At 39.5% G+C, this 16562-nt stretch overlaps 1 protein-coding gene across 1 annotated transcript; it reads left to right on the top strand.

Annotated features, from left to right (window-relative positions):
- Positions 1–12816: 12816 nt before the first annotated feature.
- Positions 12817–15585, top strand: havcr1 (hepatitis A virus cellular receptor 1). The gene is made up of 7 exons (XM_076273900.1): positions 12817–12893; positions 13024–13362; positions 13685–13747; positions 13954–14012; positions 14111–14213; positions 14328–14364; positions 14526–15585. The coding sequence occupies exons 1-7, from the start codon at positions 12821–12823 to the stop codon at positions 14653–14655; spliced, it is 804 nt and encodes a 267-aa protein (XP_076130015.1). The 5' UTR covers positions 12817–12820; the 3' UTR covers positions 14656–15585.
- Positions 15586–16562: the final 977 nt, after the last annotated feature.

Here is a 16562-nt window from a genome sequence, read left to right as displayed (position 1 = left end):
CCTTGTCTTTCTTTGGTACAACGACAATAGGCACCGCCCATTCACTCCTTTCCACTTGTGTTATGATGCCATTCTTCTGTAGGCGTTCAAGCTCTTTTTCCACTGATTCCCTCAACGCATAAGGTACTGGTCGTGGTTTGTGGAAAATGGGCTTGGCCTCACTTTGCACTCTAATCTTTGCTCTGAAGTCTTTGATCCTACCATATCCATCTTTGAAGAGATCTTTGTGCTTTTCAAGCATTGCTTGCAAGGTGAGCTGTTCATTTTTCTCGCAGCCTTGAAGACTGAAGATCTTTCCCCAGTTCAGCTTTATCTTCTGCAGCCAATTTCTTCCCAGTAATGGCGGTTTACTGCCTTTCACCACCACAAGTGGCAGCTTCCACTCATGTCCCTCATACTTCACTGGCACCAGGATTTTCCCAAGCACAGGAATGGTGTCTCCTGTGTATGAAGACAGATGAATGGCTGCTGGCTGCAGAGAACAGTTCTTCAGTTGCTCATGATAGAGAGACTCTGGAATCAAGGACACGGATGCACCTGTATCCACTTGCATATTCACTAGTTTACCAGCTAGTTCTAATTTGGCAAAAATTCCATCTTTTTTTCCTTGAGCGGTGTACACTGTAAACAGGTGCAGTACGTCATCCTTACAATCATCTGAGTCATCAGTTTCTCCAGTTGCATTCACCATTTGAGCTTTGTCACTATGCTTTGTTTTCTTGCAGACTCTTTTTAGATGTCCGACTTTTCCACAGCCGTGGCATGTTTCGGTGCGATAGTAGCATTCAGTTGACTGGTGATTGTCCTTGCCACATCTATAGCACTTCTGCTTCTTCTCTGTAGACGAGTGATGTTTAGCTCTTACATCCTCCTGCCGGTTGTTACATGAACTGCTACTCTTCTTGTGATGCCGCCGGTCACCTGAAGTGTTGAAGACTCTGTGAACTGCCCCTTTTGGTTTATCAGCATGTTCTCTCAATTCTTTTGTGTCTTTGTAAGCCAACTCAAGAGCAAGTGCAATATCGCAGGCCTTTTTGAATGTAAGATCTTTTTCAGATAATAGCCGCTTGTGATATCCCTCCCCTGAGAGACCACAAACAAATTGATCTCTGAGAGCATCATTGAGAAATTGTCCAAACTCACAAGTGCTCGCTAATTTCTTAAGTACAAGAATGTATTCAGTCACTGTTTCCTCTTGCTTTTGCTGTCTTTTGTAGAATCTGAATCGTTCTGCAATCAAAATGGGCTTAGGCTTAAAATGCAGTGACAGGGCACGTGATGTTGTCGTATGACACTTCCGTAACCTTCTGAGGTGCAATCAAGTTTTTCAACAGTCCATATTCAGTGGGACCCAAAACACTCAGAAACACGTCTGCTTTCTTCCCAGCATCAATCTCATTTGCTGACAGCCATCTTTCAAATCGTTCTAAATATGAATCAAAATCTTCTTTCTTACTGTCAAATTCTGGGACTCTTCCTATCAATGCCATTTCTTCAAGTGTTTTATTTATGTAATTTCCACTCTTTCAGCACAATTCTTTCCCTGGCTCTTCCTGTTTATCTCCGTTTTTCTTTTATAACTTGCTTTGTCTTGCAAAACGATTTTTTTTTTTCGCGGTATATTCACTCACCACAGGAGGGCGTTCTTGCGCTTTCAGGGATCTGTCCCTTTTTCTGATGGCAAGCTTTCAGCAGCTAGCAGTTTCGGTTACTTTCAAAACAGAAAAACAGGCGGAACGTTGCCTTTTCAAGGAGTTTCACTCGTCAGATATTTTCAGTACCCTTCACTGATGTGGATTCTTTAACTTTGTTACCTCGTCGCCACTGTAGTATCTGTGCATGAATAATAGCACACGGAGACACGGAGCCACGGTAAGTGCAGTTTACTTCGTAGTTCAGTTCTGATACAGAAATGCCCGAGGCGAGAGTGGCCAATACCATTACCGTATTTACTCTAGTACTGCTATCATTACCGTACACTGTATGAACTACTACAATATGATTATAGTTATGGCTGTAATTTCTTCAACCTTCAATGGCATCAGATAGAATGGCATGCAAAAATGAGAAAAACAGTATTATTAGACATTATTGTTTAAAAGAAAACATATTCACATCAACAAATCACCCCATGTGTTCATTAATTTGTAGATATAACAGAATGGAAGGAACTGATTTCACCCACCATGGCCCCCCCCCCCCCCCCCCCCCCCAATATTGACTTCATGGCTAAAGCATTCAGTGTTTCCCATACATTGACATATTTGTGGTGGACCACTAGCCTGGCGGGCCATCCTATATCATTGACATGTATAGTCTGGCATCGAATCATTCACCTCGCTTAATCCAAGGGGCGGGCAGAGAATTGTCTTTCAAACTGCCTAGGCATGCAATAGGCCAGCGCTACGACCATATCCGTATCCGGTCGGCAAAACGGCAAATACATCCTTCTTCAAAAGGAATGACTTAAGTGCATTGTGTTGATCTACTTTCAAAGAAAAGCACAAGTCCAACTCCTTCAAAGTTGACGCCAACGCCGATTCAAACAACCGCTCTTCGTTTGCCATAGCCACCTTCCTTGTTGTTCATCGTCGCAGGATGTCGTTATCCTGTTAAGCCCGCCTTAAGACTCTCTAACGAAATAGAGCGCTGTGATTGGCCGTCATCCACGGTGTTAAGCCAATAGAAATTCCTATCGTTCGATACTAGACGTACAAGCTGAGCAAATTAATTTGCCGCCGCTAGGGTGCGTCTAGATTTCTAGGCTAGTGGACCACCACAATAGTGAGTCCCAACACCGAGCCCCACACAATGATTTTCCAGGTTGTACTAAATTGTGCTTAAATCTGGTTAGCATCATAACCACACTGCTATAATTTGTTAAAAACTGTTGCATTCAAGTTAATTCTGCAAACCTACCACCACAAATGTAATTCAATTCTATGGGAAACACTGACATTGGTGTGTGTATGCATGCATGCATGTAGGGAGGCTATAGGGAGAATAATACAGGACTATAATTTTTGCATTAGCACCAATGACCTTTTTCAATTAAGGAGTTGCTGTAGCTGTTATGCAAATTACTGGTTTGAAAATCGGCATGTAAGTGCATGGATAGCGTCGTGATGAATGCTGAATAAATAATATAGCCAGGAAGAGAGGTTTAAATGAGAATTAATTCTGGCAATGAATGAATGCTGAAGCATCATCATGAATATGGAACAGACTCTCCTTTTCTGTGACAGGTAATCAAGAGAACATAAGTAGTACAGACAAAGTAGCATCTGCACATGTAATGAACCATCTTGACTCATAATGATTGAGTCATATTATATCAATATAGTAATATTACCATATCTACAGCATGAATATCCCCTTCAGAAGACCAGACATTTACATTTTATTTCACTTCAGACAATAGGCAACACTTCCTAGAAATGAGACATTTATTCATGAGTCGTGATAACTTCAAATGATTCAGCAGTGAGAAACGGCCTATATGAGCACAGAGATCTGTGAATTACACCAGGCAGTTGACTAACTACTGATATTTTGTCAGTGTACATGAGCCTGTAAAATGGCCAGGGCATCATTTGACTATTACTGACTTTGTATCTGATGGCACTGAAAGTGTTATATTTTAAATCCAAATTTACTATCACTTTGCTGTGATATAACGGTGCAAGGAGTGATATGATTATTAATTGGAGGAAAGATTGGGGGATGTTTGTTTGATCAGGATCTCATATGTCATAATTAATACATTTAGAATAAAATGCTACATTCAAATAAAAAGCCACATTCTACTACCCTCTTTAATAATGCAAAGACTGATATTATTAAAGTTATGAAGAAAGTAGTATCACAGAATTCTTGAGTTGATGGACTTTTTACATTATAGTTTCATTCACATATCTGCTGTTTACAATACTTTCAATGCATGCCTTGAAGTAAATAGCATTTTCAATTAGATTTGCTTTAGAATTGAAAGGGTGGGTATATAATTTTTAGATGTCCAGAGACAGAAGATAATTTATTTGGCACAAAGACGGGGAGTGTTAAATGTGAAGTGTTTTGACTTGGCACCAACAGCTCAATTAAGATGCATGTGGATGTGCTCTTGCCTTGCTCAACTCATTTGGGTGTTTGCCATTCTGATACAGAAGCTGAGTCAGCACTCACCGCTGCCAGCTTGGCCCTCAGTCATTCACCCACCCCAGCTCATCCTCCAGGAATGAAATTCACTGTCATTAAAGCAGTGAATCTACTAATCTCCACTTACTGGACCCAGCCTGGTTCTCCACCTTCTTATTTTCTCTCCATTTTCCGCTAGTTTCCACTGTGTTCTCTTCTTTTCACATCAAGCCCCAAATATATCTCTTCTTTAGATTATGGCACCAAACCATGACTCATTATCCTTTCCCTTCTTTGAGTTTGTCTGACGTCACTAGCACACCTCTGCTCAAACTGAATCATTTGACTCACTACTATGTACTATTATTCCCTGTGAAATGTCCATGCACTGCAAATTCTATAGTGTACACTATAATTTCTCCAGTATAAGGTGAACTGACAAAAGTGCCACCTGAATGAGGTCTGAAACCTTTGTAATAAGCTGTCTGAAAATGTACACAGTGAAGATTGTATTTCTATTACTTTGTCAGTGCCACATTGTTGCCATGTTACCGACCAAGAATGTTCTGGGACAGTAGCATTATAAATCTGTTGCTGCAACATCTGATTCTCTACATGGTAAATAGACAGATTTCTCTGAGGTATAGTCAAAGAGCGAGTAAGGGGACATCCGGAATATAGATTATATGAGTGTTTCCTCCACAGCATTCCAATTCCGTTACTGCACCAGTTCTTTTATAAAGAAAAACACAGTGGCAACCTGTTGTTGTGGATAGTCTATTTTAGAGAGCCCCGGTGATGATTGAGATTTTTTCCCCTAGAATGTTTCAGGATTGATGGTGTTGCCCTCGGCAGAGATGGGCGACTTGTGACTACTCAGCATGACTTATGTGTCTCAACAGTGAGCACTTCCCGTGATTCATGTAAAAGTGCCATGGATTGGTGTGCGAGCAACATGCACTGCCCCACTTAGTGTTTCCTCTTAAATATACAGAAACACATTCACTGCTATTTGTTATGACACCAAGAGATAAAGTGATTCACACTGTGGATTATCTGTACTGTCTGGTGACTGTCTATAATGGTTTGCAGGGTGTGAAACATCACAGTGGCATGAAAAATGACTGAGACAAACTGTTATGGGTAAATGATGAAACAAATCCTACACACTATATACAGTACCTATTTCCTTTTTATATCTACAACTTCATGGAACATGTGTCAAGTTAGTATAGTGTGTTGATACGAAAGTGTTTAGTAATATATATTTAATATATAGTATTTATAACAATAAATATTATTGCATTATATAATTAAATTATGCTATATACAACAACATGCATTCATGCATTCTGGCTGGAGAGAAGCATGAGAAACAGTCATGCAAAATATTTCCTAAAGCATCACTCCCTCTTACCACATAGAGAGGATAAAATGTCCTTAGTCACAAGTGGAGATGACTCATGTAAGAGCCACCTTGTAAATAATATGGATCTCCACATTGTCCACCCATGCACACACCCCCCATGCACACACACACAAGCATGCACGCACGCACGTACACACATGCACACATGAACAGACACACACACACACACACACACAAACGCACACACACACATACTGTACGCACACACACACACACAAGCAATCAGAGAGCGTCATAAAATACTGTCACACATAAACTTGACTTGAGACTGACACTAACGTGACTAGTTGCATTTTATGAAATCCTCTCCAGTACTGAGGTTGTTGTCCAAACCAGGCAGTCAACCATATGAAGGCATTGCCTGCTGAGATTGGGGATGCACACAGACATTTTAAAGGACAGCGATTTCTACTGAAAATTGGTACGTCCAACCATCCCCATTCTATCCACAGTAAAATTTTGACCAACAATTTTAAAGAAATAACTGTTTTGACCCAATTTTAAAAACATCTACACTCTGTGTTGCCCAGATAGCCACAAAAGTTAGCATGCTGAACAGCTAGCTTCGGACCCTGTTCAGTTGTAATAACACTTTGTACCCCAATGCAATACAATGCAAGTCAATGGAAGGGTATTGTACCATCGCAAATGTAATGGAAAGTTCAAGATAACTCAAATGCAACAGTATTCTTCACATTGCCCCTTTAATGGTGATCTGTACTAAACTATTAACCTGACTCTCGCCAGATGAATTTCGTTCCACTTAGCTCCGCCTAGCTTCACTCACATCCATCTGGGACCTCTTCCATTGAGAGTGATTTCTGCACCCGATTTTATGGTACAGCCAATCAGGACGCAGGGCGGGAGTTTCATAGATGTGACATAGCGTAGAAGCGACTGTGACTGTTATCAGCGTCACGGGTTTGCTTCGATGTGAGTGGTTAAAGTAGCACGTCAATAGATGACGGACAAGTGGCTTATTCAATCATATGCATGCATTTTTTGATTAGGCCCAGCCTTCTGAAGCAACACTCCAATGGATTGGTCCCAGATGGATGAGTGGAGCTAGGCGGAACGAAATTCATCTGGCGAGAGTCAGGTTACTAAACTATCCCAAATTAAATAGAAAAAATAAAACATCTAACACTTTCTTCCACAAACACACACTCTCTCACTCACTGTAATATTCATGAATCTTCATAGTTAGTTAACAGACAGCTGATGTAATACAAGCACTAAGGTAATATTGTAATGTGAGAAATACATTAGAAGTTGTGCAATTATGTTAAGTTATACTTTATTTGTCCTGTAGGAAATTTGTCCTCTGCATTTTAACCCATCCGTGTAGTGTACACATATTACATGCACACATACACACACACACTTGGAGCAGTGAGCTCACTAGGAGCACACACACATACTAGGAGCGCACAAACATACCCGGTGCAGTGGGCAGCCCTTGAACCGGCGTCTGGGGAACAAGCTCAAGTGGATGTGGATGTGGGAGAGCACTGTTTAATCACTCCCCCTATACCCACATTTTTACAGTCAGGATTGAATCAGCCACCCTTAGCTCACAAGTCCAATTCCCTAACCACCCATTTCTGTCATTCATACACTTTGTTAGACGTTCATGGTAGTCACAAGAAATATACTGAATTGTTCATACTTATATTTCTGTCATACCATACAAATCCGTATCTAAATAGGCTTATAAAACACTTGCAATGCCCCTTATTAGCAACCGTTATATGACCAGGAGTTTCTGCATTTGTATTCACCATGTTGTGTGTCCCTGTGAGGGAAGACTATGTGTGACCTCAATTAAATAAATAAGGAGATCATCAACTGTTCCTCAGACGCAGCCCTCAGCATGTTTACCCACACTATTCTAAGGCCTTTAATCCTTGTGCCTGGCATTATGGGTTGGGGCGGTGTGACAAAAAGGAACAAACACATATTTTTGTGCTCACATCAAACGCTGCACTCTTGTGATTTTAACTGAGTTAGGTGGCAGCCCTCGGGGTACAGAGGAGCCACCATGTGCTTTAATCTCTCTAATGCACAGTGGGAGTTAGGGGTGGGTTCCATGAATAACTGTCTCTCAGCGAAAAATGCCCACTTAGAGCAAATGGCCTTCATTAGAGCATGAGCTGTCTAAAGCGCTCTGTTTTTGGCAGTTACAGTTTTTTACGATTGTTTACACACTAAAATAAAAAATGTCCACACAATTTGCAAAATTCTACTCCAAGGAGCAAAACACCTCCACAGATTTGCACAACATTACACACAATATCTGCTTCACCCTTTTTGCAAAACATTACACACAGTGATTTGTAAAACTCTACACACATTTTCACACCTTAGACACAGATAAGGATTGTAAGGTTACTTCCTTGTCATTACAAAGCCCCGGATTGCCAATGACCACACTAATGAACAGATTGGATAATCACATCCACCAGTTGTGGAAGCACACATGTGCTAATTTGAAAACGCAGCACTCAGGTGTGCTATAAAAGGCAGCAGGTGAGTTTACCTGTCTTCAACAAAAATAAAAAAGGATCTAGAAGAAGAAGAAGAAGAGTGAGAATAAGAGGGGGAGCTTAAAGAGGAGATGAAAGAGGTATAGTGGAAGAGGAGAAGGAGGTAGAGGAGGAGGCCCAGGTCTTCCAACGGTGCCTTGCCAATGAAGACATAGCCTGTGATGTGGATGAAATCTTATATGGCCTGATCCAGCCAGAGGGAGAGATGATGAATAGTTACAGTATTCTTGTTGCTTTTACTGTAGTTTTTCTTCAGAGTCAAAGTGTATGTACTTCATGCAGTAATTTTTATTTGTCTACAGATTTTATTTGTTTCATTGATTTTATTGTTGGTTGATTACTATAACAAATACTGTATTAAAATAAATACTCGAAATATTCAATCTGCAGCATCAGTGTTGTGCAGTGCTTGGTAAGTTTATAGTAGCCCTATTTGTGTACATTCTCATTATATATCTTAAACTAATCATGAAGAATGTTGTGGGTTTGTCACTATTTTTTTTGTCATCTAAATTATCCCTTACATAACAATGTCTGGCCAAAAATCTAGCACATGCTATTTCCTAAAATTAGTTTTTTTCACAAATGTGTTTTTTATTAATCACAGCAGTGTCTGTTTTGACTGAAGTGTGTCATTTTGTCATAATCTCTCTCTCTCCTTCTCTTTCTCTGATACACGTTTTTATATATATGAGAATATGATTTTATATTGATCATATTTTGTAAAGAGAATATTCACATTTGACAATAGAAAACCATTATATTCAGTTTTGTTGTGCATTGTGGCTCATTGGGGAAGACTCACAGTGCCCTCCTGTGGAACCATCCTAGTTATCACACATCTGCACCATGGACCAAAGCCACCATGCTCCTCCCCAAACCAAAACTCTGCTGTGGAGTTTTATAGACCACATATTCAAGGGGTTTCAATGCCAGACACTATTTTCATGACCCATTTGAGACTCCTCCAGTCTTATTTCTCAGGATGTTAACCTGGTTGATTTTTTTTGGAGACTATGAAAACAAACATGAAAATATCAAGTCTATTCTTGGGATTTGTGTACTATTCCCAACATGGTGTATTCTCTTGGGACAGTTAGTGCGCTCTGTATTTATCTAATGGGTTCTTGTAGATGTACAAGCCAGATGAGTCTGACTAGTATTCTGACCATAGCCTATATGTTAGCACAACACTGATGTTAATACCAGACATTATTTGGTCAGAGATTGGTGCCTCTCAGTAAAAGCTTTGTGCATGCAGAACAAGTGGCTCTATTTAGGCCAAAGACACATGTGTCAATCACAGAGTGGAACTGAAAAACGTTGACTCACACAGTGTTATGCTTACAATGCAGTAAAACAGTCTGTGAACTGTTTGGCAACAGGAAACTCAAACAGTGTGCAACCTCTCTCAAGTCTTTAGAGAGGGAAGCTGTGCGCCCAAGATTTTGTTTGTCAAACAATCGAGGACTTGTTGACAGAGCGCATAGAAATCAGATTTTAAGAAATTAGAGCCATTGAATGTTTTTTTTAATTATTTTATTCCTTTCTACTTTGTAATGTATGTGCTGCACATATTGTGTGTAAATGTCCCAAAACAGCATGGTTATAAATGTAATCTCAGTTCTCTGAAGAGGAAGACAAGCCATCATCATTAGGATATTTCCCTTAGTGTGTGTTTTATATTGAACCATTTTTTACCCAACGCACTTGCTGCCTACTGACGTTGTATGGTTGTGACCAGACATATTATACAGTCTATGGTTGTGACAGTCTCTATGCATGTGCACAGTCTCTCTCCGCAAAAATAAATCACACATGTCAATTTGTCTCCATCTCCTACTCCATCCCCTACTCTTGTAACTTTTGTGTATGTAAATTAGTGTGTGCATGTGTGTGGGGGTAATGGGGTGTGTATGTGTGTGCGTGTGTCTACTTGCCTACATGTGTGTGTTTTTACAGTATGTGTGTGTGTGCGTGTGTGTGTGTGTTCGCTTGTGAGTGGGTGTGTGGGGGTAATGGGGTGTGTTTGTGTATGTGTGTGTGTGTGCGTGTGCCTGCTTGCCTGCATGTGTGTGTTTTTATGTGTGTAGAAAGCACTTCGAAAGCACTTAGAAAATTGTTCGAGCATTTAGCTAAATTGTGCTATTTTTTGTAAAATGAGCACACAGTTTAGTACAATGAGTGCACTATTTACTGAAAAGAGTGGACAATTTAATAAAATGAGCAAACTATGTAGTAGAACGAGTTCACAATTCCGTAAAAAGGGCAGCCATGGCCTACTGGTTAGCGCTTCGGACTTGTAACCGGAGGGTTGCCGGGTCGAACCCCGACCAGTAGGCACGGCTGAAGTGCCCTTGAGCAAGGCACCTAACCCCTCACTGCTCCCTGAGCGCCGCTGTTGTTGCAGGTATAGCTCACTGCGACGGGATTAGTGTGTGCTTCACCTCACTGTGTGCTGAGTGTGTTTCACTAATTCACGGATTGGGATAAATGCAGAGACCAAATTTCCCTCACGGAATCAAAAGAGTATATATACTTATACTTAAAATGAGAGCATGACTTAGTAAAGCGAGTGCATATTCTCTTGATATACAAAAACTAAGGGCCATATTTTGCACCCTGGCACATGGCGTAAAACTCGTTTTCCACCCGGCGCAAAGTGTATTTTCTTATTTTGCACGTTTATTTTTTAAACAATGCACTCAGGGGTGTGGCAATTAACAACTTAGGGAGTGGCTTAGCGCATTGTCTAAAAATCGCTATTGTATACCTGGTCAGAAGTCCATGGCAAGTTGTTTATATGTTATTTTAAGAGTGCATTGTCAACAGTCATATTGGCAAGTGCACGCAACATCCTTCTATCATCCATGAAAGCACACCAGCGCACATCCATGCAAAACATTACAAATTGCCTTCAGTCATTTGAGCAATATTAGTGTAAGTGTTACTTTTTCCAGCCTATGTTTTCGATGGTAACCCATAGTCAGTCAATAGTGAAAGTAACTTACTGCATATAACTGTCTTGTCGTTGACTGACACACCATGGTGAAGTTAGTTTCACTTTGCCAATGAGTTTAAATAATAGACGAGTGCAAATGCGTGAAGGCTATAGGTTTAGTGGAATGACTATTTCATACGGTCTCGCAAGCAGCCTCCTTCAAATGCGCCGTTGACTGTCAAAATACCGATGCATTCTTTGACATCGCGCTTTGCGCCGTTAAAGGGAATGACAGATGTCATTCTCATTGGTTTAAATGATGTTACGCCCCAAACACACCCATGACTGATTAAAAAACCTAGGAACACCTTGTTGCGCCATGCGCTTGACATTTGATAACGAAAACACTCCCAATGTGGACTGGACATCCTACTAAATTTGAATAAGCTTTTGACGAGTGACTAAGTCAGTAAAGTATAAGTATATATACTCTTTTGATCCCGTGAGGGAAACTTGGTCTCTGCATTTATCTCAATCCGTGAATTAGTGAAACACACTCAGTTTCAGCAATATAGGCGCGCTCACTCATGTACTTATTGAAGTATTTTGGGTGCGAGTAAAAAATGTCAATTTGGAAGTGGAGGAAACCGCACTCTCTTGTATGTTACTTTTTTTTACTGAAACACACTCAGCACACAGTGAACACACAGTGAGGTGAAGCACACACTAATCCCGGCACAGTGAGCTGCCTGCAACAACAGCCTCGCTCGAGGAACAGTGAGGGGTTAGGTGCCTTGCTCAAGGGCACTTCAGCCGTGCCTACTGGTCGGGGTTCGAACCGGCCGAAGCGTCCGAAGCACTAACCAGTAGGCCACGGCTGCCCCGATGCGCTTTAGACTGTCGTGATAGGGCCCAGAGTGTCATTGCAAAATTTTCTGTGTATCGAGAAAACTTTTACTGTGTGATCGTTTTACCAGATTTACTAGCCTTACAGGTCGGCCATAATAGCCTATACAGTTCATATTAATCATGGCAAGTTCAAAACTAATTTACACTAAGATCTGCTTTGCAATGTAGATTGAATGTTAGCACTCATTTGTCAGCCGCTTTGTATAAAAGCATCAGCTAAATGAATTATTTAACCTACATGTAATGTTATGGGAGGTATATGTTTGAATGATGGGATGTGTATGTTCAAATGTAAATTTAATCTACAAAGATATTTTAGTTAACAGTACATCTGGGATAAAAGACGACTGTGCATGCCAGTAAATTGAATAATTAGGTTGTCTAAACTGGGGGAAATGTGTCCATGAAAACTATCCTCTGTGAAAAATTAAAGTGTACAGTAGATTCTAAAAGGGAATGTTGTATTCAAGTTATTAAAACTACATTTGAATTATTTTTTAGCTCTGTGACCAACGTATGTATGTACAATAAAGGCAAACTAGGAATATTAAATAAAATGTAATTCCTTGAAGGAGATGTATTTTCTCCAGTTTTAATGACTTCCTATAGTATGCATGCTGAAGTTAACTGACATAACACAGATGCCTCAGGTGGTTGCTGATGAAAATCTTATCAATTCTATTTTAAAACTCAATTAAATAAAAGGCCAAGAAAGCATTTCAGAAACATAAACTTGAAAATAGGGAAATACTTCACCTGCAGGGAAAGGAAAAACATGACCTCATCTAAGAGGAAGTCATGTGTCTGGCAAGTTTATTTGTGGCTTTGCTAACTCACATGAAGAAAACACTCTTAACAGACATGGAGAGTCTTACCATGCCTGCTGCCTGCCGCTACATCTGCTTATTCTCCATTGTCTTTCCCCTGCTCATATGTAAGTACTTGTGCTATGATCCTACATTAATTATCCTTCATTTTAAACATACTGTATGTAAAGGTAGTTTATATATCTAATTTAAAATATATTACACAACATGACCATGATCATTCTCTTTAATTTACAGGTTTAAGTACTGGCACTACAGTATATGGCACTGTAGGAGAGAATATCACCCTTCCATGCTACTACAATTCACAGTATCATGGCCTAATAAGTATATGCTGGGGAACAGGCGATATACCAAATATGGGATGTAATAACAACATTCTGATAACTGATGGGCATAAAGTAATTTCTAGAGTATCTGACAGATACAGATTAATGGGCAATTTAACAACAGGGAATGTTTCTCTGACTATCTATGATTCAATTCAATTTGATTCTGGAAAATACTTCTGCCGCATACACATTCCTGGATGGTTTAATGATGAAAAGTATTTGATCCGCCTTCTCATCAGAAAAAGTAAGAACTCTATAAAATTCCAAAACACTAAATCCTCGATTTTGATTAATTTTCATGAATAATTGTTTTACATTTTGTTTTCCAAGTAAATACAGAATTGTACTCAATCAAAACAACACAATTGCAAATGTATTGATATTACCTGAAATACACAAATAAATTACATGACTTTTTAAAAATGGAGATATAGCATTTTGGAATCAAACTCAAATGTACACTACCAATCAATGTTTTCCACGAGAATATTAGTAGAGGTGATACAACAGATGTAAAAATTGACCCAGTGCTGTTTTAGACAATTAATGAAATATCTTCTCTTCAGCACCTAATCCATCATTTCAAAGCATGACATCAGAATCCTCTATCACCGAATCTCACACCAAAGGTAATGGCCCAACTTCACTGATGACCAATTGCCCTTCAAGATTGTTCTTTACTGAAAATAACTTGGCCTCTTGAGGAACAACAGAGTGATGACAGAATGTAGATTATAAAGAATGTATGTGCCATATTGTGTAGAGGACAGTTCTTCAAAGTTATTTTCAGTATTTTCAGTTAATTTCAAGTTTTTCTTCCTTCCTGTATTTAAAGATCACCAGTGCACCATCCTAACTGAACCAACTGACACAACACTACAGTACAGTGAAATTGTGAGTAAATCAATAAATACAAAAATAAATAAACAAATGAATAAATGTGATAACTGAAATGATTCATTACACATACTTGCTTTTCATTATATTTGTAGGAAGGACAAAGGGTTTCTCATCACCCAGGAGTACTGGTGGCTGTGGTCTTGTTGGTTGTTGTGGTGGTGGTGGTTGTTACTGTGGTGGCTGTATTTCTGATGAGTAAGTTTACAGTAACTTTTCATTGTTTTACTGTTCAAAACACACACTTAATGTCCTTCTGTAGAAATTACATCAGAATTGTACAAAACTGAATTGAAAACACTACTTTTATAGGAAATCGATGGAGAAAAATGGATCCGAATGTTCAGATGTAAGTTTATTTTTTAATAAAATATACAGTACATGCTCCAAAAATGTCTTGGTGTGACTTGTAAAAACAAAACGTCCTTATTTATTTGTGTTGGTATTGTGCCAATTACAGTAACCCTTAGAAGAGCTAATAAAAGCTCATTCCACTTTTTTTTCGGACAGAAACCAGGCCTCTGACCCCTCAGTAATCTACAGCAACACTGGAAGCAGTCTGGGACTCTTCTCCAGGGAAATGGCAATAGAGAATGTCTATCAACTGGATGACTCAGATGTCTATGAGCCATGCCTCTAAGTTGGCAACATAATCAAAGATGTGTTTTAAATATGTCAATCATATATTTACGCTTTAGACTAATTTTGCCATAATGTTGTGCCACTTTCTAAGAATGGAAGTAGGCTATGATAACACTATCTGACATCTATCATTTAGTGTCTTTTGTGGGTTCCACCTCTGGAAAAAAAAATCTGGAATTTTGCTGAAATTATTCACCAAAAGCTAATCTTTCCTTCAAACAACACAACTTGTGGTTCACATTCACATAATTTGACAATGGACAACAACATGCAAAACATAGTTTTCGATATATGGGCAGGTTCAACCCTAATTTTTGGCGATTGTCCATGCCATAGTTATATGTGTGAAAAGGTTAACAAGCATATCACAGCATTGGGAGGAAACAAGATCTACCTGTCATTGAGTATAGCATACTTGTCCAGAGGTGATAAATTGCAACACAGAGGTGATATCTTTTATGGATAAGGAAGGAGTGATTGCTGATTAAAGAATTCTGCAAAGGAGTTTCACACACATATATTATAGATGTATAATTATGCAAACAATATCTGATAACTGTGAACAGATTTTTCCCATTTGTTCAACTCAGTTAATCCAACAGACTTTGTAGTCTTTCTGAGTTATCTTAACTTAAATGTTCTGAAAAAAGGTGTTTAAAAACATCAGAACAGAAACCAATGAAAAAATGGTAACACATGCAAGAGATGACTTCTACTATGCCAAAAGATGAAGATGAAGATAAAGTGGATCACAATTTCATATAAAATGTATCTTAGCAATTGAAAACTGTAATACTTGATGGATGATGAAAATGCAAAGGCCTGAAGAAATCCATCATGAAGAAAATATTCACTTCATGCTCCATGTTTAGTTTATTTTCATAGTAAAATAAATCTAGGTTGTCCTTATATAACAGACTGTTAATGTTTCAAGTGTGGTATGATATGCTAGTTTTTTAAAACACTTTTGAGTCCTCATGACTTGAAAGGGTAGCATTGTATCAAGCCTACAGTATCAAACTGGTAAACCTCTGACCTTAGTGCAGATTACATAGAGTAGTGTTTCCCAAACTTTCAGGGGCGTGGCTACATGGTGGCCAGGGGGGGCCATCGCCACCATTGGTCAAAGCTTGGCCACCCTGCTGCCCCCTCCAGCTCCGTTCAGTGAAAAGTAAAAGAAACAAAAAAAACGATTGCTGCTGTTTTCGATTTTAGTACGATAAAGCAGGGACTGAACCAATTACTGCACTACACAATCTACAACCATTGGCCCAGTCAGGAAGTGGTTCTGATCAAATCATGAGTAGTGCAGCAGCAGTAGCAGGACAATTCAAAGTAGCCATCTGTTAAAAACACTTGACAGTAGACTACTACTTATCTTCCGTAACAACAGGTGAGTCGATGATGAGTTGGAACATTAATGTTAATAAGATGTTAGAATGTGTCACGAATCATAGCAAAGTGAGCTGCGTTGGGCTGTCCTTGTTAGGTAGGCTAAATTCTGGGTTATGAAACAGACTTGACAGCAAAATAATAATTTCATATAGCTCGGCTTACCCCAAAATAACTGAGTTGTGGTGGCAAAGCATGTTCCAATGCTATTATGGGCCCTATTTTAATGGTCTGAAACGGAAGTGTCTTCGCGCAAAACGCAAGTGACTTTGTGGGCGGATCTTGGGCGCTGATGCTATTTTACCGGCGGGATATTGACTGTTGCGCCCATGGAGGTATTATATATAACTGGAGAGAGTGACTAAGTCCCGCCCTCCATACAAATAAATGGTGGAGGCTAGGCTAGTAAATCCGGCCAATTCATAGTCAACGCCAGTCGGCTCTGACCATGCGCCAAGTTACAAAGCTGGAAATGACGCATGGACCAACGTCGATTTTTATTGGATATTCTGT

Source organism: Alosa pseudoharengus, unplaced genomic scaffold (genome assembly GCF_046254945.1).
Source record: "Alosa pseudoharengus isolate Yale_2024_CS ecotype anadromous, Long Island Sound unplaced genomic scaffold, YU_APseudo_1.1 YU_APseudo_1.1_scf_8, whole genome shotgun sequence".
In the NCBI taxonomy this organism is placed as follows: domain Eukaryota; kingdom Metazoa; phylum Chordata; class Actinopteri; order Clupeiformes; family Clupeidae; genus Alosa; species Alosa pseudoharengus.
This window is presented reverse-complemented; position numbering and strand designations above follow the sequence as displayed.